This window comes from Tachyglossus aculeatus, chromosome X5, assembly GCF_015852505.1.
Source record: "Tachyglossus aculeatus isolate mTacAcu1 chromosome X5, mTacAcu1.pri, whole genome shotgun sequence".
NCBI lineage: Eukaryota > Metazoa > Chordata > Mammalia > Monotremata > Tachyglossidae > Tachyglossus > Tachyglossus aculeatus.
In genome coordinates, this window is record NC_052097.1 from 7843771 (window position 1) to 7868573 (window position 24803).

The following is a 24803-nucleotide window of genomic DNA, read 5'->3' on the forward strand; positions in this document are numbered from 1 at the left end:
AAGGTAGGGGCAGGGAAGCCTGGTAGAGAATATGATACCAAGCAGGACACACACAGGTATTCCAAGAATCCCGTTGCCATTGTCAGAGGCAGATCACTAGCCTATATGGACCATTATTTTGACTTATTAGTGGTCTTGGACTCCTGACCCCCTTTTAATACTTTTTCCTTCCAAAATGAATGAAAATCAGTTTTCACTTGTTTTACTGGTATGTTCATTTGGGTCTTATTTTCCGGCCCTATCAAGGCTGGTAATTTTGGGGCCACCCTACCTAGCAAGTACACAGCTCCCTCAAAACTCGGGGGACCCATAACATTTCAGCTTAACTGTTAACATGTGGCTTTCAGAGGTTTGCTCAGCAATTCCTCCCCTTGCATTCTGATTCAGCTCATCATCTGCCTTTGAAGAAAATACCCATGAGAGTTGTTTCATCAAGCTGTTGAAGACAGGCCAGATGTTTAACAAAAATGAGAAAAATTACCTAGCCAGTTTGACTAGTGTTGCCCTTAGGCAGGTCTAATTAATGTGATATTTTATGCTTGTCACCTGATTAGATCATTCAGGTATTCAGGGCAAAAAGAATTACATAATAGTCCTGAGGTATGTGTCACTGAAATTCAGGGAGGAAACTAGGCACCTCTAAACACGGATGTGTGAGTGTCTGTCTGGTTCACCATCTATGACTCACTTGCCACGTTTCAGGATAAGTAAATAGCCATGGTGGTCCATTAAGAGAGCCGAAATGTATCAGGAAATACAGATGGAGGGCGGAATCCTATTCATCTAGAATCTGGGAAAAACCAAGAGATAGGCTTGCTTTCCTTTACTCATTCAGCTCACCCCCTGGCCAGCTCCGGGGCCATTATAGGTCCCCCAGGAATGTTGCAGATTAAGTCAAAAAGAAAATGAGCAACAAGCGAAGAAAGCTGCCCTTGTTAATTTTGCTGTGTCTTGCAAGCTGATGGTGTCCACTCTCGCATTTTGTTGAATTTGAACTTCAAAACCCATATCTGCTCTCTGACAGGACATGTGCTCACATGTGCTTTCCATTTCCATGAGCCTATTCTACCAGGGAACACGGAGTCATTCAATCAACAGTATTTTTTGAGGACCTACTATTTGTGCAGAGTACTGTTCTAAGCACATAGGAGAATCAGCGTGGCCTTGTCCTAGTAGAGAGAGCATGGGCCTGTCTCTGCCACTTGTCTGCTGCGTGACCCTGGGCAAGTCCCATAATTTATCCGTCCCTCAGTTACCTCATCTGTAAAATGGGGATTAATACTGTGAGCCCCATGTGGGACATGAACTGTGTCCAACCTGACTGGCTTGTCTATACCCCAGCACTTAGTTCAGTGCCTGGCACCTAGTAAGTACTTAAAATACCATAAAATTGAGAATAGAGGTTTGTTTCTTATGGGATTTAAGGACTTGCTATGTGCTAGGCACTGTACTAAGTGTTGGGGTAGAATCGAGGTAATAAAGTCAGACACAGTCCATTTCAGTCAATCAATTGTATTTATTGAGAGCCTATTGTGTGTAGAGCACTGTCCTAAGCACTTGGGAGAGTAGAATATAAACAGACACATTCCCTGCCCACAATGAGCTCACAATCTTAATCTCCATTTTACAGATGAGATAGTGGAGGCATGGAGAAGTGAAGCGACTTGCTCAAGGTCACACAGCAGACAAGTGGCAAAGCCACGGTTTGCACCCAAGTCCTTCTGACACCCAGGCCTGTACTCTATCCACTAAGCCATGTGGCGTCTTCACATAGTTATGCAATACAATCCCTTTCTTCAAGGAGATTACAGATTAGGTAGTCTTTACTATGTGTATGAGGGGGTGCGCTGAGATTTTAAATTTAAAGTGATGCAGAAGGATGAAAAATTCCTGTTAAAGACCAAGTTCTAGTGGTAGAATTGGGAAAAGTATGAGGCTGGGTTATTAAACCTTTAGAATTCAGGATCTTTGGTTATGGTGGACATTATTTTTTGATGTTTGGGTCTTCCTTAGACTATTGTACAGATAGAGGGCATTCAAGAAATGCTAATTGAAGGGGAGAATGACAAATGAAGGTGTTATTTATCAGTTGGTTCATGGGTTCAGTTTTTCATTTCCTGTTTCTCAATCCCACCTGGTATTAGGAGAAGAGGACACTTTGATATTGGCCACCTGGAAAATTATCCCTATCATACAGATGATGAAATTTAGGCTCAGAGAGCTTAAGTGACTCATGGCATAGTGGATAGAGCCTGGGAATCAGAAGGTCATGGGTTCAAATCCAGGTTCTGCCACTTGTCTGCTGTGTGACCTTGGGCAAATCACTTAATTTCTATGTGCCTCAGTTACCTCAATTGTAAAATGGGGATTAAGACTGTGAGCCCCACGTGGGACAACCTGATTACCGTGTATTTCCCCCAGCATTTAGAACAGTGCTTGGAACATAGTAAGCACTTAACAAATACTATAATTATTATTATGAGAAGCAGCGTGGCTCAGTGGGAAGAGCACGGGCTTGGGAGTCAGAAGTCTTGGGTTCAAATCCCGGCTCCTCCACTTGTCTGCTATGTGACTTTGGACAAGTCACTTAACTTCTCTGGGCCTCAGTTCCCTCATCTGTCAAACGGGGATGAAGATTGTGAGCCCCACGTGGGACGACCTGATTACCTTGTATCTCCCCCAGTGCTTAGAACAGTGCTTGGCACGTAGTAAGTGCTTAACAAATACTAACATTATTATTATTATACAGAGGGTCAGCAGCCAAGCTGGGATTAGAGCCCATGTCTTCTTGCTCCCAGATCTGCTCTTTCCACTAGACCATGCTGCTGGGGTTTTAAAGAGGAGTCTCTAGACCAGTATATTTGAGATAAAAAAAGGTCTTTTCACTTTGGTGACTCTGAAACAATTGCTATGGACACCGTAAACTCTGCTCAGTTTAAGGCAAGGGATGTGGTGTAGAGGCATCACAGTAAAACATCTGCTCAGAAAATCAAGACATTCATGCACATCAGTATTTCAAATGAAGTCATCGTAACTTGCATTAAACCCGTAGTTTGGAGATACAAAGATTGTAACAATTATGCAAGAATTCATTTGATGTGGTCAATCTTGTCTTGTGTGTTGACTTGTGCCTAGGCCCTTCAGGATGCCTTAAAGATGGAGAACTTTTCCCTTCTGGAGCCCCATTTGCACCCACCCAACAGGAACTGCAGCCATGAGGAGTTGAGGACACAAATGGAAGTGCTCAGACAACAGGTGAGCGTGATCTAGAAATGGGCTGACTGCAAACAATGGCATCTGGCCACTTACTGGGATTTCAAAAGGAAGTGTTTTCTGATTGTAGCCTCTGCCATCAAGCCTCAATCCAAATTAAACAGTCTTTCAGAGAGAGTCTCCCATCGACGACGCTTGGGAGGTTTTCATGTAGAAGAGGTTCTTTGTTGTGGTTGCCTCCGGAAATAGCCACGTCCACTTGTATGGTGATCCCTGAAGAGCAGGAAGATGGTCTGTGTCACCTGCTTCCATCTTTGTCTTGGGAGCAGGCAAGTTACTGAAATACACAACGGTCTAAATCTTCAAAGTATTCTTGTGCAGGCAGAATGCCTCTAGCATGCTAAAAACAGGTGTGTGGAAGGTGGGCAGGTCTCTGCTGGCCCTAGGGACTACTGTCTGTTCTATTATCAGAACAAACAAAGAATACAGAAACTGCCTAAGAATATTCCATCTTCTCTTGGCTTTTCCTCTTGCTCAGGATGGAAAAAACAAAGCCACACAATTGTTAGGATGTGAGAGAAAGCTCCATGCTTGCAGTGGTGATTTTTCTCTCCTGCCATTGTCATTTGGATGGAGGGTTCATTATGTTGGTGGCTGCGGTGAAAACCCAAGTAAATGTATAGGGTGAAGAGAGGTGAAATATGGTGTCTTGTAGGGATTTTCTCTAAAGCTCTCGTGACTCTGGCCAGAGTCCTCTAATCACTTGTTTTCGTGTGCAAGAATGTAAGTAGCCTTCAGTTTGCTCATATAATGAGAACCACATGTGGGAGAATCAGTTTTGCCCCCAAGGTTGTGTAGTGATGGGCTAGCTCCTATGTGATACAAGGCAGTGACATAATCCCCATGAGAGTGCTGAAATCTGGTTCTCTGAGTTTTTATGTGATTTAACTTCTAATGTCAAACACCCATATTGTTACCGTATGCACTTCCCAACAATCAGAGGTTTGGGAACATTGTTAGCAGGGAGAGTGAGGACCAAACAGACAAAGTGAAACCTCCTTATTTTGAATGCCATTATTCTAGAATCTGAGGTAATTCCAAGCAGTGCTCATCTAACCCTCTTGCCTTACTTTGTTGTCTCATCTCCTGTCAGGCTTTGATCTAGAGAAGGTGATCTAATTTGTGCCTAACAAAGCCTAGAAAGCTGCAAAGGCAAGAGATTGACAAAGACATCAGGGCAGACAATGGAAGAGGAGACCCAGAGCATTTGTGTCTGCTAATGCCCCATTCAGATTGAGGGAGACTGTCAGAGGCATCTAAGCTTTAGTTTAGGATACACACACTCTGCCACGCTAATATGATGCAGTGAATTTAAAGCATACTTCAGCAATACAGACTTTCCCTAAGTTAGTGTGGACTTCTCCTCTTTCAGTCAAACTAATTAAGTTTTTAATGTACTTAAGCTTACATAGAGTTGTCTGTATTCAAAGAAGGCTCACTTAAGTTTACCAGCTGCACTCAATTGGAACTCCTTAGTCTTTCTTGACCCTAAAGGTGACTACTCTATTCATGGTATCTCAGATACAGTATTCCTTTGGTGTTCTGATCTCTTGCTTCCCCTAATATGGATCTATTGATTCAAGAAAATACTAGACTGTCATTCTTTGCTCTCTTTTATCAACTCTTTATAACCAAGGATGTACAAGTACAGATTACCCAGAATGTAACTAAATCAAAAAGGTTTTTTTACCACCCCAAAAATTATCTCTTGAGTTTCCCTAATCCCATCCTTGTCTTATTAGAGACAGATCAAATGATAAATGTCAGTTAAAGTCGGGGAAGGTCCGTAGTTCAGTACTGAGGAGAGTTTACATCACTTTAGAAGCAAGTTATGTACTCCGTGAGGCTGATTTACCTTTCCAAGCCTTGGTTAATGACCTCCAGTTCAAGAGAGTAACTTGCCAAATGGTCCCTGCTGACTTAGTACAGTTGATAACAGTGAGAACAGTGGACTCATAAAAGAGTTTGCTAGTATTTCCTTAGTAATCACTGTACTAAGAAAGTATAATACAAGAGAGTTGTTAGAGATGTCCCCAGCCCTCCAGAAGCTTACAGTCTATGGGTTGAGAATAAGGCTAAAATAAATTATGGATATGTATATAAGTGCTGTGGGGCTTAGGATGGCATGAATATCAAGTGATTAAAGGGTACAACTCCAAGTATGTAGGCAGTGCAGAAGATAGAGGGAGTAGAAGAAATGAGGATTTAGTCATGAAAGGTCTCTTGGAGGAGGTGTGATTTTAATAAAGCCTTGAAGGTGGAGAGAGTGGTGATAAATGAAGGGGTAGAGAGATCCAGGCCAGAGGAAGGATGTGGGCAAAGGGACAACAGCAAGATCAACGAGGTGGAGGCACAGTGAGTAGGTTAACATCAGAGGAGTGAAGCTAGTGGACTAAGTTGTAGTAGGAAATTTGCGAGTTAAGATGGGGCATGAGCTGATTCAGTGTTTTACAATCTATGGTAAGGAATTTCTGTTTGCTGAGGAGGTAGATGGGCAAACACTGGAGGTTCTTGAAGGGCAAGGAGATACGAACTGAATAATTTTTCAGAAAACGACCTGGGAAGCAGAGTGAAGTAATCAATTGTATTTATTGAGCACTTACTGTGTGCAGAACACTGTTCAAACCGTTTGAGAGAGTACAGTGTAACAGAGTTGGTAGACATATTCTCTGCCCACAACAAGCTTACAGCTTAGAGTTTACAGTAAGAACTGGAGTGAGGAGAGACAGGAGGCAGGGAGGTCGGTGTGGAGGCACTATATTAAGTGTTTAGATAAGTAAAATAGAAGTACAAGACACATTTACTTTCTATATATTCAAGATCCATCCCACAACTACCCACCACCTTTGATGATACCCCTGCTAACTGTTTCCTCATAATCTATTTTTTGGTACTCTGGTCACTTTTCAGAGGTCTAAGGAGTAGAGCCCAGAAATAAAAAGGTAGAACTATGGCAAATATCCTGAAGGAGCTTCCTTAGAGCAATAAAACTACAGAGGATGATAGTTTCCCATCTAGTTCTGAAACACCTTTCACAGGGAGGCATTTTTAACCCTACCCTTCCTTGTTCAGTTTGTAACAAAGATCTTTGGAAATGCAGGTCTCCCAATAGTCAGCTTTTCTATAGTGACTTCCTGCCACTTGTCATTTACCTGTAACTTTTTTGTGGCAGCTGAGTCACTGAATTTTTTCTTAGAATCCCAAACCACACTCACATAACAAGAAACTTAGCATGTCAGGATCACCTACTCTAAATAAGGAGGACAGTTCCTCTTAGATTCATTCCCTCCTACTTAGACTGTGAGCCCCATGTGGCACAGGGGCTGTGTCCAACCTGATTAACTTGTATCTACCACAGCACTTAGAACAGTGCTTGGCATATAGTAAATGCTTAACAAATATCATAAAAAGAGAGGGAGAGATGCCAAAAGTCAAGTGACTTGCAAGTGGACTGTCTCAACGCTTAGAAAAAGAGACCAAAACTTGTTTATGATTCTCTCAAGTGCCTAATACAAAGCTCAGCATACAGTAAGTGCTCAATAAATGCCAATGATTGATTGAGATCCCACATTCTAGGAGTCCCTCTTTCTGAAATTTCCTTGGTTCAGGCTTAAGAGAAGTCAAAACAAAGAATAACTATAATTTTAAATATCCTAGGTTCAGATATACGAAGAAGATTTTAAAAAGGAGAGATCAGACCGTGAGAGACTCAATGAAGAGAAAGAGGAGCTGCAGAAGATTAATGAAAGTTCGCAATCCCAGTTGAACAAGCTGAATTCTCAGGTACAAATCCAAACAAAGCAACCGCTGCCAGCACATGTGTATTTTATTTTTATTTTCTCACTTTTTACACAGTCCAAGGCTTTCTGGCTTCTGTTAATTGACATTGGGTTTTATGGGCGGTCAGCACCTGGGATGAAATCATTCTGCAACAATGTGTAAGGAGATGAGACATGATTAAAGATTTCTTTCATGTTAAGTAAATGAAGGAGTTGCTTAAGACCCAAGTTTTCAACCTCCCTTTCAAAGGCCAATCCTTTTGATTTTTTTCCTCCATAATATTTATCTTGGTGGCAGGAAAGTTGAACTACCCAGCACTCCAACTCAACCAAAAAATGTTCCATGTACAGTTAAGTGGTTTCTAAATTCTTGTTGGTTTGTCTTTGAAGAATTGCTTTAGTATTTACAAATCCTAGAAATCTATCTGGTTTTGGGTTCATTGATTGGATGTGACTGGTACAGTTTCAAGGAACTTTCTTAGTGTTATACTGCTTGCTGAAAATTGCCTCTGGATAGAATTATGAGTAGGACATTCAAGTCATAGTGAAGATTTAGAGCATTGTCATGTTGAATAAATTTTCATGTAAAAGGAAAAGAAATGTTGTTGCACAACTTTTATTGGGTTTTTTTTTTTTTAAAAAAAGATAAAACCACATCTTTTGTCTCATGAAATTGTGCAACACTTTCCATTGTCTGGCCACTGGTAGCATTCTTAAAGGAAAATTTAAAGTATTGGTTGGTTCTCCTAGTCCCATTACTAGGTAGACTGAGGATTATAGTCCATTTCTTCTCTGGTGTTTGGCAGAACTACCTGAAAAAGTTTAATTCTGTGGGAAAAATTATTAAGTAGGAACAATTTCTTTGGGAAATGAGAGGTATTTGAAAACTGATCAAAATTCTGGAAGGAAAAGCTGTTTTATGATCGCTTCTGTCAAACTTAACAAATAGTTAATGAGCCAGTAAGCTCAGTTCTGGAAAGTGAGTTTGCTACGTTTTTGTTCCAGATCTATAATCTACTGCATTAATTTCTTCAGGGAATGTATGCCATCAATCAATTAATGGTGTCTGTTGAGCACTCACTGTGTGCACAGCATTGTGGTAAGTGCTCGGTAGAATTCAATAGAGTAAGTAAGAAGAGGCAGGAGTTGTTATTCCCATTTTAAGATTAAGACACTGAGGCACAGAAAAGTTAATTCATTCACCCAAAGTCACAGAACAAGCCAGGGGATGGAGGAAGACTGGGACCAGAGGTCCCCGGAGTTGTGTTTTTCCAAAAGACCATCTGTCATGATACCTGTTGCCCATCCGAAATCTGTGAAGATGGAGAAAACTATGTGATAGGTAGCTGACTAGTAAATTGAATGACAGAGTTTACTCAGGTTTAGGAAGACACTATAAAACTGTAAACCGGAGTACCCCTCTCCTGTAGCTTGGGAAATGGATGTGCCAGAAAGTACAGTCAACTGAGATTTTCCAGGTTTCCTTGTCTGTTTCCCTGCACCCATATGCAAATGGAATAATGGGAAAGAATCCTTTTGTGAGCACATGGCTCCTGGCTGATTCTTCCCAGCTCCTCAGGGTAAATTAGAGTAAAGCCATGAATCTAGAAGGAGGCTGAGGGAGGCTCTTTTTTCCTCTTATCTTAGGGAATAACCTCCGGGGAAAATGGAGTTCAGTGAAATCAAAAGATAAAACCTAAACACCTTATTTAAATGGTGACAAACTGCTTTGTGCTGTGGCGGTGATAAAGAGTTTGCTTATTCTTTTGTTGTCCTCCCTTCTCAACTAGTGGCAAAGTATTTGGGTTTGGGAGAGGGAAGGATTTAGCCATTTTTCTCTGCTGCTTACCTAACTACCTTGTTCCAGGCTTGCCTGCATAATGAAGTGGCAAAATAATGACAAGGTCAATAAAACCTTAGTTTAAATTAGGGAATTTGAAACAAATTGAATGAATTTGAAAAGTCAAAAACAGAAATCTACTCGGGGAGGAAAATTGTTCTGCCCAGGTATGAGATTTAATAAAACGAACTTTGTTCTAGTATGGCAGTGTAAATGTTGTCAGGCTTAAATGGCAGGCACGATTACCAACAGTGAAGTCATAGAATGGAGTCATCTCACCAGCTTGAGGTAGTTCTCATTCTACCACAGCTTTGCTGGGCAGGTCATTTGAGAAAAGTGGGATGACAGAAAGGTTGTTTTCCCTTCTGGACTGTGTCTCTCGCTCTAGACTGTAAGCTCGTTGTGGGCAGAAAACGTGTCTGCTTATTCTGTTGTATTGTACTCTCCCAAGCACTTAGTGCAGAGCTCTGCACATAGTAAGTGCTCAATAAATACGACTGAATGAATGAATCGTAAGTGCTCAATAAATACCATTGATTGATTGACCATTGATCGATACCAATCTGCTGTTTTATGCTTAACTGAAAGGAGGTAAAACACAAGCAGCGTGGCTCACTGGAAAGAGCACGGGCTGTAGAGTCAGAGTTCATGGATTCAAATCCCGGCTCCGCCAATTGTCAGCTGGGTGACTTTGGGCAAGTCACTTCACTTCTCTGTGCCTCAGTTACCTCATCTGTAAAATGGGGGTTAAGACTGTGAGCTCCCCGTGGAACAACCTGATCACCTTGTAACCTCCCCAGCGCTTAGAACAGTGCTTTGCACATAGTAAGCACTTAATAAATGCCATCATTATTATTGTTACAAGCAGGAAGGCAGAATAAATGATTTAAAGATATTAACTCAGTTTCAAGCAGGGCGATTGATTAGTGAACTGTGTGTAGGAAGCACTCCACCACAGGTAAACCAGCTTTACCAAGCAGCAATCAGAAGAGGGGTTTTTCTCCACAAACAAAAGACTTGTGAAGATCAGGATATATGCTGTCTGCTGTGTGACCTTGGGCAAGTCATTTAACTCCTCTGTGCTTCAGTTACCTCATCTGCAAAATGGGATTATACTGTGAGCCCCAGATGGGACATGGACTGTTGCCAATATGATTTGCTTGTATCTATCTCAGTGCATAGTACAGTGCCTGGAATGTAGTAAGCGCTTAACAAATACCATTTTAAAAAAACAGATGATGCAGTCTTGAAAAGAGAGTTACTCTCTGCAAGTGGCAAACCCATCAGCACAGCATGGAACTCTTTAAAAGCTCACTGGATTGTTGGTTATATATCAGTCTTTGCAACCCCACCAGCACACCTAGACATCCTTTCATCATCAGTAACATCATCTTTGTTACACAGGACAGGTATAGATACATAGGTATATCTATGGTTGAGTCTGTTCATGTGCACATATATAAAAATCTACACTTCACATTATAAGTGTTAGGGTCAGAATGGAGAACTTGAATAAAAGTCTGCAATGTAGTGATGTCATTAAGAAAGCAAGTACAATACTGGGAATGTAGAACGAAGGAGCTGTGACTTAATTCTCCCAATTATACCCAGCTCTGCTCCTGAATTCAGGTCTGGGCCCCACACTTAACAAAAATAGAGAGAGATCATATGGAGAAGATTCAGAGAAGAGCCTCAGAGATGATTAAAAGATCGGAAATTTAGACCAGGGAAGTACTGGTAGTGTTCAGCTCAGAGAAGAAAGAACAGAGGAGTGGTTTGATAGCTATCCTCTTCTAACAGATGAAGGACTTTCATAGGAGATCAGGGCCATCTGTTCTCCATGCCAATTGAGAACAAACCAGTAGGAATTGGGTTTAAACTACATAGCATGATGGATTTAAGTTAGACAAAAGGAATGGTTTTTGAAGAGTGAAGGTAGTTAAATATTTGAGTTACCAAGGAAAGTGATTGAGGGAATATTTAAATACAGGTTGAGATATTTTTCTGAGGCAGTTTAAATGTGATTCTGCTTGAAGGCAGTGGCATTGGAGAGATTGTTTATAGACGTCTGACATCTAGATTGATTAGTTACCCATAGAAGTCTGGACATCTAGAAATTACATGTAGAAGAAGTATTTTCTATGAACATTTTAGGTAAAGAAAAATCTAATTATTCCTTGGAATTTCATGATGTTGGCTCTTTCTCAACCCCTACAGAAAGTGTAATAAAATTGACATGCAAAACAAATCAGTGGTGTATTTTTCCCAACATTTTTTTTTCTCTGCGAATTTCAGTGTGTCTTCAACCAGTAAAATGTGTTTCTTTAGTAAAGATTTATCAGAAGTTTAGAACCTTGGCCCTTTCTGTGTTTTACTGACAGGAATTTCAAGGGTGGTTTTTAGAACTGACAGTCCCTTGCAGTCAGTTGTCAAAAAGCAAATGTATTTTTTTTTTGCCCACAGATAAAAGCTTGTCAGAAGGAGAAAGAAAAACTTGAAAAACAATTAAAACAGGTATGTTTGCCTCCTATGTTAAGCTTTGTGATTATATTTCATGCATGAGATTTTTTAAAACTATGGGTTGAGAGCTTAGTATAGTGTCTGAACACAGTAAGCGCTCAATACATACGATTGAATGAATTTTGTCCTCTCTTGCGCAACTTCAGGAATAGTTTCCTTGTGGCTTGAATTAAATGAAGATTCTAACCAACCTCTGCCTAAGGAAGTCTGAAGATGGCATAACACAATCCACGCTTCTTATTATTGAAAAACCACAGAGGATTGTATAGTACTATGCCGCAAAGACACTCTAAGTACTAGCAGTATTTATTTGAGTGACCCCTGAGTGCAATGCTCATTTCATAACATAAGCTACAGATGTGGTTTGGCCTACTGGAAAAAGCAAGGGCTTGGGAGTCATAGGACTTGGGTTCTAATCCTGGTTCTGCCACTTGTTTCCTATATAACCTTGAGCAAGTCACTTAACTTCTCTGTGCCTCTCTTTCCTCAACTGTAAAGATGTGGGTTCAGTACCTGTTCTCCCTCCTATTTAGACTGTGATCCCCATGTGGGACAGGGACTTTGTCTGAAACACTTAGAACAGTGATGGACACGTAGTAAGGCCCTAAAAATACCATAATCAGTATTCATTATTAATTATACAAAATAGAAGAACATATGCTTTTGAGAATATTTTACAAGTTTGTATGTTTTGGGCATGTTTGCATACCATATGTGCAAGTCTTTCTATATGTATTCATGTATGAAGGCATAACCTAAGATGTAATAATAATTATTATTATTATTATGGTATTTGTTAAGCGGTTACTGTGTGCCAAGCACTGTTCTAAGCACTGGGCTAGATAAAAGGTAATCAGGTTGTCCCACATGGGGCTCACAGTCTTAATCCCCATTTTACAGATGAGGTAACTGAGGCACAGAGAAGTTAAGTGACTTGCCCAAAGTCACACAGCTTACAAGTGGCGGAGCTGGGATTAGAATCCATAACCTCTGACTCCCACGCCCATGCTCTTTCCACTAAGCCACGCTGTTTCTCCATGCTCTTACAGATGCATGCATACACACAAATGCTAACGGAAGGGGGGAATGGACTAGAAAGCTCTACGGAGGACAGGGAAAATAAATTTCCTTGTGCAAGATTATCTTGCATTACGTTAAGCACTTCAAGAAGCTGCATTCACTTTTTTGAACTGTGGGAGAGCCATTTAGTGCAGTGAAGGAGTCACGGCTAAAATGTTACCTTGGTAGCCAGAAAAGACCAATGCAACTTCCAGAAGTGCCTTAGTTCTTAAAAAGACCTAGGAGAAACTGATATCGCAAGTTAGAAAACTCATTTTGGGGGTCATTGGTTGATTGTTTTGTGTAGGAAACACCAACATCATAAGCAAATAGATATATTTAGTTCTGCTAGAACTCATATTTTCACTTTGTGTTCTGGGTAAAAAGTTTGGGAATTGGGGAACATTTGCCTGACAGCGAGAACCTTTTTGACTACAAAAGAAACAATTTTTGTGCAACCACATGTGCCTGTGTGCACAAGAGCACAGTTTTGGACACTGTACTGCATTTTCATTAAAGTGGGGTTTTGTGAGTATGAAACCTCTGCATTGTAGGAGAATTGGGTATATTTAGAAGAATGTGATAGAGACACCTATCATTTGGGAGTGACACATATTATCCGACTTAATGTTCTGATCCATCAGTAGCATAATCTGGGAATGACAGACTGATTCTGCAGTCAGGCTGACTTCGACTTCACTCTTAGCTATAGTGATGAACCTCGTTATGTTGCTTTGTTCCAATACATTTTTTTTTTAAAAAATTTTCCCCCTCTACAATTTCATTCAGGCCAAAGACCGCCGATCTCCAGTGGACAAACAGTATTGCTCTCATCAGTTATTCCTCTCACCGTGCAACTGTGGACTGCTTTTTCACTTACCAGACCCCAGGGAACAGACAGCCACACGGATGATTCATGATCAACAGCAGCACCCAGTAAGAGGGATTCCCTTTTGTGTTTTTGCAAGCAGACCACCACACATTCATAGAAAGCATTGTATTATCACGAGCTTTTAAAATAATTCGCCTGAAGTAGAAATAGCTTCTCTGTTATCTCAATGTCTGATTTTCATTATTGCAGATTGTCTGCGTGTGTTTATACTTTAATTTCCCAGGCTCAGGACATATGTGCTCTATTCAATCACTGTATATAAACATGAATAAATGAATTGACATTTATACGATCGGGCTATAATTCCTTCAATGTATACTATTTCATGTCCGAGTACTTTTAAAGTTCTAAGTAAATCTGTAAAGGGAATACCTTTACATGTGTTTAGGAAAGGAAAATGTGGCAAAATAGCCCATAAAATATTTTCATATCACCTTTGTTATAAACTTAAATTCAGTAACTCACTGCTATACAGCAGACAGTAAAGAGATTCTTTTCAACCTAAGGGATTTTTTTCAAAATGCTCCAGGAAAAAGCAGGTCATTCTCCTTAAGTCTACCCAGGTAAAATGAAATGAGGAATTGAGCTTTTCTCTGATGAACTAGATTCATTCATTCATTCAGTCGTATTTATTGAGCGCATACAGTGTGCAGGGCACTGTACTCAGCGCTTGGAAAGTACAATTCAGCAACAGATATAGACAATCTCTACCCAACAACGGACTGTAAGAAGGGAAGATAGACCTTGCAATAAATACAGATTCCCCTCACCAACCTGGGTGGCTTCAGGCTGTTTCCAGAGTCCAATTAGATTTCTCCCAGTAAGCGAGGGAGAGAACAAGCAGGACCCACTTCCTTGCCACATCCCCCCTGCCACACTACTGCTATCAACAACCAAGCTGGTCATGCCAGCCAGTCAGAAGACAGGACCCAGGACCCAACTGCCCACCCTAAATGCCCAATTTTTTGTTCTAAAGTGATGAAACAGTAGAGTGCCAATAGCAAGTTCCCCTTTGGTGGGCAGCTAGTGAGTATCCTTTGGCCATTAAGTCACTGGTGGAAGCCATAAATTTGTGAATCCACCAATCCTGGATTGACTCAGCCACTCTTATCTACTAACTACAAATCCCCTCTCCTATTGGAAATCAATAAATACAATTGATTGATTGATTGAAAGGATAAGGCAGCTGTTCAATCTGATTTTGAAGTCAGACCTTTTAATATTTGAAGTATGGGGTTAATATACCTTAGGCATCTGGAAAACAAACAAAAAGCTTAAACTGTCTTTAAAGTCTATATAAAAGAGGCTGAGATGAGTAGAAAAAAGGAATCCTAGCTGCGGCCTTGGTGTTGGCGTGGGGAAGGAAGACTTTGTGGAAGAATTCGATTGATTGTGGAGAGGCACGGGCAGGTCAGAAAGAAACAATTCCATTGTTTGCAGTGGGTTCAGGGGGCTGAGCCAGAAGTGCCAGCCCCAAGAGCTCCATGTGGGAAATCCAGCTGTGGGTCGCAGCTAGCCTCCACTCCCTACAAACAGCTGGGAGGGTGAGAGGAGGAGGAAGAAGAGTGGAGTGGGTGTGATCCCTCCCTGCCCCTGAACTCAGCAACTGCCCCCAACTCCATTTAAGCCAGAGGGAAGCTCTGGAATTCCCAGGAAAGAATGTCAGCCCTAGAGACTGAGCTTTTTAGAGGAAAGGCCCTGGTGGAAGCCCAGGGTTGTATGCAGTACATATGGGAAGATTTGCCTGATGGGTCATGTCATTGCACATCAGGTTTCTATCTAAATGGCTTAGATGTCTACTTTGGGAGCATTTGAAAATGTTTAAACGGTCTCTAGGTTAAAGGCCTCTCTATCTGCCAGTCTTCTCATCGCCCCCAGTGTTAGGATTTAAAGATCCCATTTGTTGATGGTAGATTACATTGTTTTGATTTGTGGGATATAGTAAGTTTTACTTCAATGTTTACACTTTTGCAGAGATCCAAAACACATCTTATTTGAAAAAAAGGACAAAAAAAAAAAAGAAAGCCCCAAAGTAGAGTCAGAATTCCAAGCCAAGCCCGGCCTGATTTTGGAGGTGGGAGACTAGAGGAAGGGAGTGTGGGTAAAAATTACTTTTGTATTGTATGAGTAACAAAAACTGCATAGTATAATTATATTTTAACATGCCACTATGCCTTTGTTTGAAGTTCTTATTGCTATAATAATGTTTTATTGTTCTGCGCAGCCAGACTATCAGTGGTATGCTCCTGACCAGTTTCCTCCAGATGTGCAGCACAAAGCAAATGGTAAGACAGCAGCTGTATTGAGAATACTTTTAAGTTTACATTTTAATGGGACCTTTTCGAGATGTTTACTAAACTTACATTCATATGGACTCAGTGCAGTCTCACTATTAAGTTGTATTGGATACAAGACTCTAATGTGATGCATCTGGGGCTGTGGCTTTCTACTAAATAAAGCTCCTTAAGAAAAAGCCATCTAATACATGAATTCAGGAATCTGATGGAAGAGCTTCTGGATCCCTGTTCCAGCTCAGTGGTAGTGATGGCCCTTATATGGGGCTAAAAATCAGAGCCTTCTGAGCTGAGATGTCTCCTAATTAAAGAGCAGAACAAGATTACCCATCACATCAGAGGGCAGAGTATCGCACATTCCCATTTTGGGACAGGTAAAAGGCCGGTTTTGTAAAAACCACTGCCCTGCAAACCCTGGAAGCCAGAGGCACAGTCCTCTGCTCTCGGATGACTACAGATGGCAATCAGGAAGGCAGAGTCAGTGAATCAAGCAGAGATTTTCCATTTTCAAAAAGTATTTTAATTCATCAGTAGAGCACTACACTAAGCCCTTTAGAAAGTGCAATAGAAAATGCTGTCCTTTCCCACCAGGAAAGATACAGGTTTGCAGAGACCAGGATGTGTTTGTGAGTGTGTCTCTCTTTCACCCCATGTATATTAAAATCCAGCAGTGCCCTCTAAAGGTCACATACTATGATTCCTATAGAACTCCCCTCTGAGGGTGTAATTTGTGAGTTTTCAAGTACCTGGATCCATTTTTTAGGAATTCTGGGCAAGGAGCAATTTGCTTTCAGGTCATAACATGGTTCTGGATTTATTTATTTATTTATTTATTTATTTATCTAGACTGTGCTCCCACTGTTGGGTAGGGACCGTTTCTATATGTTGCCAACTTGTACTTCCCAAGCGCTTAGTACAGTGCTCTGGACACAGTAAGTGCTCAATAAATACGATTGAATGAATGAATGAATGAATGAATTTAGCTATATTTGTCTTTGAGCTCACAATTTTTTGTAGCTTCATCTTAAAGAGAGTCACTGAAGAGGGGATTTGGTTAATGTCAAGGGATTTTGTTTTAGCATTTTGGTGAAGGGATAAAGCAGAGAACTAAACTGATATCTTGAAAGAGCATAAAAAAGGAAGAAGACATAATTGTCTCACCTCCTTACCCTCTGAATGGCTGACAGGGAGATAGTTTGATTGACTCAACTCCTTACCATTGGCTTTAAGGCACTCAGTCAGCCCTCCTCCTCCTACCTAACTTTGCCCCTCTCCCACCACAAACCAGCCTGCTCACGTCACTCCTCTAACACCAACCTATTTACTGTGCCTCAGTTTCATCTCCCTCGCAATCAACCCCTTGCTCACATCCTCCCACCTGCCTGGAACGCCCCCCTTTCATATCCATCAGACCACCAACTCTCCCCATCTTCAAAACCCTACTAAAATCATATCTCCTCCAAGAGATCTTCCCAGACTCATTTCCCCACTTTAGTCACCCTCCCTTTTGTGTCATTTATCCACTTGGGGCTATACTCCCAAAACACTTTGTTACCCTCATCGGCCTTCAGCACTTAGGTGTATAACATTATGCTCTATTGCTTTCCTTCTCTGTAATTTGTTTTAATATCTGCCTTCCCCGGTAGATCGTAAGCTCCTTTAGGGACAGGATCCAGTCTACCAACTCAGTTGTTTTGTACTCTACCTTCTTCCAAGCACTTAGTACAGTGCACTGCACATAATAAGCTCTCAAAAAATGCTGTTGGTTGATTTTTTGTTATGGTTGGTACAGATGTCTGGCCTTGTCTGAAGCAAGTAGGGTATAGACATGCTGGTCAACAGAACTGCTGCTGCAGCTGCTTCTGTAGAGGTTGTTCACTCTGGTCACTCTCCTGGGCAGCTGCTGCACATATCACCTCTGAAGCTGTCTGACCAGGTTTCTCCAACTGTTCCTGACACATAACAAATATCCAAAATGGAATAAAAGGTTCCAGCATTAGCCAAACGTTACATTGGCCCTTTTCCCCTTCTCCTATCCCTATGTAGGCCATTCACAGTTGTGCTAGTCTATCCTAAATATGCAGGATTGTAGTTTTTCCTTCTTCCTCGTGCAGACATAACCATTAACCTTGATGACATTTCTTAATACTAAATATAATGGGTTTTTTTTTTACTAGATGTTGGTTCTGTTAGCAGCAGAAATGATTGCTTTATAATTTTAGTACTGTGGAAATCTGTCTTTGTGTCAGTAATTGAATTGTGGAAGGATTACAGTTTTCAGCTTTATCTTGGCCCATTAGCTGATAAACATAGTAACTAATTTCTCCAATTGTGGTTTAATTATGCCATGAGGAAGATTAACTAACCCAGTGGAGTATTTAGTAGTAACCCGGGATCCTTTGTATTTCACTAATGGGTGCTCCCTCAGTTGATATTATAGAAGAAATTAATAACCACAAAAAATTAAAGTTGGATTTCAGTGACTTTTGAAGATTGTTTTAATTGATTATAAATTATTGATTATAAAATATAGATTATTTTGGTTATAAAAATAATACATTAAAACTGTTTTGTGTCCGGTTTAAAGATACAGATAATGCAGTAGTATAGTACAAAACACACTGAATAACTGATTTTAAAATATACTGGCAGTATTTCAACAGCTGCCTCCTATATATCTTTCCATTCTACATCGCTACACTCCTGCTCACTTTTATTGTTCTTCCCAAGCCAATTTTCTAGGTTTGATTTGCCCTCAACTGTATTTCAGACATGTTGCTCACATCTTTCCCTCTACCTGGAACTTCCTCGCCTCTTCATGTTCACCAGATTATGTCTCTTCCATCCTCCATAGGCCTTCTAAAAACCCACCTCCTTTGGGTTTTAAAAATCACCACCTCACCTTGTTCTGTCAATCAGTCAAAGGTGTTTATTGAGTGCTTACTGTGTGCAGAGCATTGTACTGAAAACTTGGGAAAATACAGTAAAACAGGTGGTAGATGCAATCCCTGCCCACAAGAAGCTTACAGTCTGCAGGGGTAGACAGACACTAAAATAGATTAGGAATAGAGGAAATGGAGTATGAAAATATTTGCATAACTTCTGTAGCACGGGGGTGATTATCAAAGTGCTTAAGAAGTAGACAGTCAAGTGCCTAGTTGTTTAGACTGTGAGCCCACTCTTTTAGACTGTGAGCCCACTGTTGGGTAGGGACTGTCTCTATATGTTGCCAACTTGTACTTCCCAAGCGCTTAGTACAGTGCTCTGCACACAGTAAGCGCTCAATAAATACGATTGATTGATTGATTGATTATAGAGGGGATGGTGGATAGGGGAACTAAGGGACCTAATCTGGGAACGCCTTCTGGAGGAAATGCGATATGAGGGAGGTTTTAAAAGTGGAGATAGTGGTGGACAGTAGCATATGAAGGGGAAGGGAATTCCAGGCCCAAGGGAGAACCAGTGGCCTGATAGTTTGTTTATTGTATTCATTTATTCTAAATTTTGGCTTCTGCTGTTAATAGTTGTCTCTGTTTGTTCTTTTCTTCACTGCATGTATATAGTTTGTGGGTGCCTGTCTCCCCCATTAGAATGTAAGATCCTCCAGGACAGGGACTATGTATTTTACTGTTATTGTATGCTCCCACTCACCTAGTACAACATTCTAAACACAGGACCTTAGCAATTGTGGATGGGTGGATGAATGGATAGTGAAGGAGTTTAGCCTAGTGGGTAGAACATGGGCCTGGGAGTGGTTCTAATCCTGCCACTTGTCTGCTGTGAGACCTTGAGCAAATCACTTAACTTCTCTGTACCTCAGTTACTTCATCTGTAAAACGAGAATTAAGACTGTGACCCCATGTGGGTTATGGACTGATTAACCTGTCTGCTGTGTGACCTTGGGCAAGTCACATCACTACTCTGTGCCTCAGTTAACTCATCTGTAAAATGGGGATTGAGATGAGCCCCACATGGGATAGGGACTGTGTCCATCCAGATTTGCTTGTGTCCAACCCCAGTGCCTAGTACAGTGCCTGGCACATAGTAAGCGCTTAACTGATACCATTAAAAAAGAAGATGGATGGATGAGTGAATGGAAGGAGAGGTCTCTGATGGAGTCTTCTCTAAATATACTTTCCCGCCATAGAGGGTCAAACTAGCCATCAGTATTTCCAGTGATTTGGAGGAGTAGATTCCTAGGATTTATTCCCAAAGCCATGATGGTAGCTGCCCTCACCTTTAGAAACATCTTGGGGTCCTCCAGGAAATTCTTCAGAGCCAAGGGCCCTTTTGTTAAAGTGGCCTCTGTGGAGACCATACTCTTTTGTGAAGAGGAATGGATGTGGTGTGTTTAACAAGCAAACCATTCCTTTTTTTTGTTGTAATTACTATTTGTTCATTTTGTTTTACCTACAGTATTGTGCAGTCCCATAAAAGAGCAAACATTATTCAGAGTTTATTGAATCTAACTGCAACACTGAATGTTCTGGGGACTGTAGTGTGGTGTCTTCTTTTAATTAATTATTTTGCTAACCTGCAGAAAGGCCATAGCCCTCGGGATTAGGAGAGGATATCAGTCTGCCAGGGATTAGCTATCAGTGTCTGTACAGAATTTTAGACTAAAAGAGCCCTAAGATTAACACTTTAAAGTACAAGACATTAACAATACATGTGAACAAGACTCAGTTGCTCTTGCCTGTTTTCACTTTTCACTTTGATCTACTTTAGCAATTAGGTTTACAAACAGAATTACATTTGCTGATCTGGGGATAGTGTGACAGGTTAGCCCTCACATTCACTGGGGAGATTTACGGAAAAGTTAACATAGACAGCCTTCTGGGCCCTCAAGATGCCTCCCAAATAGGGGAGTGATTTACAAAACATGTCGATTTCCTGATGATAGCTGGAGCACAGCCAATTTCAAGGGAAGAATTTGTCCAAGAAGCAAGTCCTAGAAAACTTTTTCCAAGACCCTAGGGCCAGGAAATGCAGGGCTTTTTCACTAAGGAACTACAGGCCAGTGGGATGGACTGCCAGAGAATGGAAATATTTTATCTGAGATGAGTAGGGACCTCTGGATGGTACAACCAACTGGGAAAATATTGAGGCAAAAATAGCAGTATTTCAGTTTAAGTTTCTGCTTCAAGATTGTCTACCCAAATTACTGTTGCTGTTTGAAAACTCCATAGGAAACTATAAGTGTTTCTTAAGGGTCTTGATTTGATATCTTGAGATACCTAGTCAATACACATCTTTCTTCATACATAAGGAGAGTGGCTGAATATGCTGTATATTGTGAACCCATTAACTCAGAGAGATGTTCAATTAATGGTTAGGGCTGGTCCCACTGGGAGCAGGGCCAGTTGGCTGAACCCTGAAAAAGTCTCTCCAGGCCTTTGTTGGTGACTAAATCTAAAAGACAAAGGTTGGGGCTAACAATTTAGTAAGGCAATTTTGGGTGATCCAGCCTGAGGCCTCCAAAATGTCCCCACAGCAGTTGTAAAAAACTTGCTAAATAAGGCCTCAGGTGTTAAACCTGGGATCCCACCATCAAAAAGAGACAAGCACATCCCAAAAGCATCACCAATTGCTTTTTTGCAAATGTGTCTTTGAGACCCTGTTTACTTCATGCTTTTCCCTGGCAACAGGTTACAAGAATTTCATTTATATATGGCTTTTTAAGAAATCCTAAAATTTTATATGGACTTGAAAGATCTCTCTTCAACACAATGCAGTTAATGTCTCAAGGCAGGATAGGAAACAGGAAATGTAGCCCCGGGGCCTGATATTCTGCTTTTGCCACAAGTGTATTGTCACACTTGTTGGCTCCCTCTTCTCCCATTCTGGCTTTTCCCACTTCATCCTTTACTTTCATCAAGAGCCTAGAGTCATCTTCTGAATTCTAGGGGGCTAAGAGCCCCCTAAGGAATAGAAAAACCACTGGTCACGTAAGGGAGGAAATGGATGATGCTTCTATGATTTCAATAATATCTTTTTTCCAAAGTATGCCCCCAAAGGATACAAGTTAATGCTTTAGAGTGAAATAGCCCATGTAAAAGGAATAGCAAATCCCTATTCTCTTTCCACCTTTTAGTAGAAGGGACTACGTATCCATTGTCAGAGGAGCCAGTGATGGTGGGCATCAGCATGGTGGTCCAAAAACAACTTCTGCCCAGGAGGCTCCTCTCTTCCTTTTTTGCCTATTGTTGCCATTTGCTGTTTAATCCACTGCTACATGGGCAATTGGGTCCACAAATCACCCAAAAATATTTTCATTTGTTACTTCCTGGCTTAGTACATTTCGTGTTTATGATGTCAGAATAGGGTCAAGTGTCTTCACCGTAAATGGGATTCTGGGAATGGTGTGTTCCAAATGTGGCAGGAAAAAGGGAGGGAGAAATGGTTCTTATCCACTCTCCCTTGGTGGCATATATGACCACTCTTCACCCATGGGCCCCAAGACAGAACCACCAGGAATATTTTTGGTTTCTGTAAAACAATTTTCCAAAGCTCTGCAATTTGGCGGTGGCTCTGCTGGGACTGTTTCTCAGGAACTTGAGAAAATGGGTCTCTGTGACTCGATAAGTCTGTGCAAAGCACTTGGATTCAGGAAGTTGGAGTTCTAATCCCATCTCTGCCCTACTTTGCTACTGGCTTTCTGAGTGGCCTGGAAGTACTCAATTGAACTCTTTCTGTTGAAGTGTAAAGTGGAAATAACAATAATAGGATGCCAGAGTGTAAATACTGCTTTTCTTCCTGGGAGTTCAGGGTTGTAAAGTTTGCTTGGAACAGAGGGCTTTGCCAGGGAATAGTGAATTATTTTGCAACACTGAGGAGGTGCAGTAGGCAAGAATGATTGTTTCAGAAAAATTGGTATTAAGGTGAGTTCAGTGTGTGATAATAATAATGATGGCATTTATTAAGCACCTATTATGTGCAAAGCACTGTTCTAAGCGCTGTTCTAAGCGATTACAAGGTGATCAGGTTGTCCCACGGGGGGCTCACAGTCTTCACCTCCATTTTACAGATGAGGGAACTGAGGCACAGAGAAGTTTCTAGACTGTGAGCCCACTGTTGGGTAGGGACTGTCTCTATATGTTGCCAACTTGTACTTCCCAAGCACTTAATACAGTGCTCTGCACACAGTAATTGCTCAATAAATACGATTGATTGATTAAGTGACTTGCCCAAAGTCACACAGCTGACATTTGGTTGAACCGAGTTTGAACCCATGACCTCTGACTCCAAAGCCCATGCTCTTTCCACTGAGCCACGCTGTGTACTGCTAGCTCGTTGTGGGCAGGGATTGTGTCTACCAACTCTGTTATACTCTCCCAAATGCAGAGCACAGTGCTCTGCACACAGTAAGTGCTCAATAAATACAATTGATATTACAGTCACTCAAATTCACCTTTGTAAAAAAGTCGGGAGGGGTGGTTGTTGATCACTGCCGGAACTGAGTATGCTCAAGTAGTTGTGTCTTCAGAATGTCAAAATTATATTTCCCAGGGTAGAAAACCTGTTCGAATTATCACTAAAGTGTTTCTTGAGTTGATAATTATGGTACTGATTGGGCCATTACTAAGTGTGAAGCCGATGGATTAGACACAAGATAAGCAAATCAGATAAAAATAAAAATTCCCATAAGAAATTTACAATCTAGGTGAAGGTGGCATGAATAAGAAAATGTTTTACAACTCTTAGAGAGATGATTTGGGCATTAAGGGGACAAGACGGCTGACTTTTACTTCTACTGGAAATAAAATTGTCATGCAGAGTGAGGATGTGAGATAATGTGACAGTTTTACTTTCAGTAGGAGTAAAAATCAACAACATTTTTGAGGAATTGCTTTGGGATTTTTTTCCCTCCCCAAAATTAGTAGAGAAGTAGTGAAAAAGAGACATTTAGGAAATCCAGATGGTGAAAAAAAAGAACTAAGAGATAAGAAAATATTTCAATATAAACAAAGCAAAGAAGGAAATTCAAAAATAATGCTAAAAAGAGAGAGTGAGGAAGCAAAAGGAGAAAAGCACAGGGATCTGGAAGAGGAGACGTAAGGGTGAGCAAAGAACTATCACATCTTTGAGAGTGGAAGGTGAGAGAAAGGGGACAAGGGAAGAATGTATGATTGTATTCCAAGCTAAAAAATTTAGTCCCAGAGGATAATTTAGGAAAAAAACCCACGCTTATAGTTGAAGAAGAAGAAAGGACATTTCTAAGAGTTAGGGAGAGTAACTGAATAGAATAAAAAATAATTAGGAAAAAGAAAGAAAGCAATATTGACTTTGGCATTGAAGCCATCAATCTTATTTTGTTTATGTGTACATTTGGAGGGTGGTAAGACCTTCCTCACCTTTGCCTTAAATTCTAAAACATTTCCATGGGGGAACTGTTAATTCAAGCATCCCCAGGCCATCGGAGGTCATCACCTGGCATACTAATGGCCATTCGTGACAGCATTGAGAAGGGATAGATGATTCTGCTGCCCCTTTTAGAAAGAAGCAGCTGTATTCTCAGTTTCAAATCTTTTACTTCTATTGTACTCCTGTTAGTAGTAACGGTGTTTATTGAGTGCCTAGTGGGAGCAACTGATTGAGATAATACAGTAGGAGAGCAAGAGACATGCTCCTTACTCATAAGGAGCTTACACTCTAAGGGTATGTTCCTTTATCATTCATTAACTCAATCGTATTTATCGAGTACGTACTGTGTGCAGAGCACTGTACTAAGCACTTGGGAGAATGCATTATAACAGTAAACAGACTCATTCCCTGCACATAGTGAGCTTAGGGTCTAGAGATGAGCTTTCTTAATTGCCAAGTACTGTGCTGTGCAGACAGTAGACCTCCCCACACCTAATAATGCTGTTGCGCCTAATAGTTAAATTGGCATTGCTACCAAGAAAGTCATACAAGTGACTTAATTATCAGTGATTAGAGGAGGAGAAGGAAATGGAGAGTAGATCAAGATAACCTGGCCCAATAGAATCCACAGATAACCCTAAAGCCAACCCTGGTTTAATCAACTTTCCACTTCCTGCCTACTAAACTATTTACAGAATTACTAAAAGATAGCCAACAGGCCATGTTTTAGTTCCATCTTTTTTCCTTCTCTTGTTCATTCTCTAGGGTGTAGTTGAAGAGGC

At 40.9% G+C, this 24803-nt stretch overlaps 1 protein-coding gene across 1 annotated transcript in view; it reads left to right on the plus strand.

The window, feature by feature from the left end:
* The window catches only part of TNIP3 (TNFAIP3 interacting protein 3), a 139388-nt gene that overhangs the window by 109163 nt on the left and 5422 nt on the right, over positions 1 to 24803 (plus strand). The window contains exons 9-13 of the mRNA XM_038769287.1: positions 3136 to 3255; positions 6931 to 7056; positions 11356 to 11406; positions 13261 to 13407; positions 15588 to 15648. Coding sequence (XP_038625215.1) covers positions 3136 to 3255; positions 6931 to 7056; positions 11356 to 11406; positions 13261 to 13407; positions 15588 to 15648 — 505 coding nt within the window. The remainder of the gene's footprint in view (positions 1 to 3135; positions 3256 to 6930; positions 7057 to 11355; positions 11407 to 13260; positions 13408 to 15587; positions 15649 to 24803) is intronic.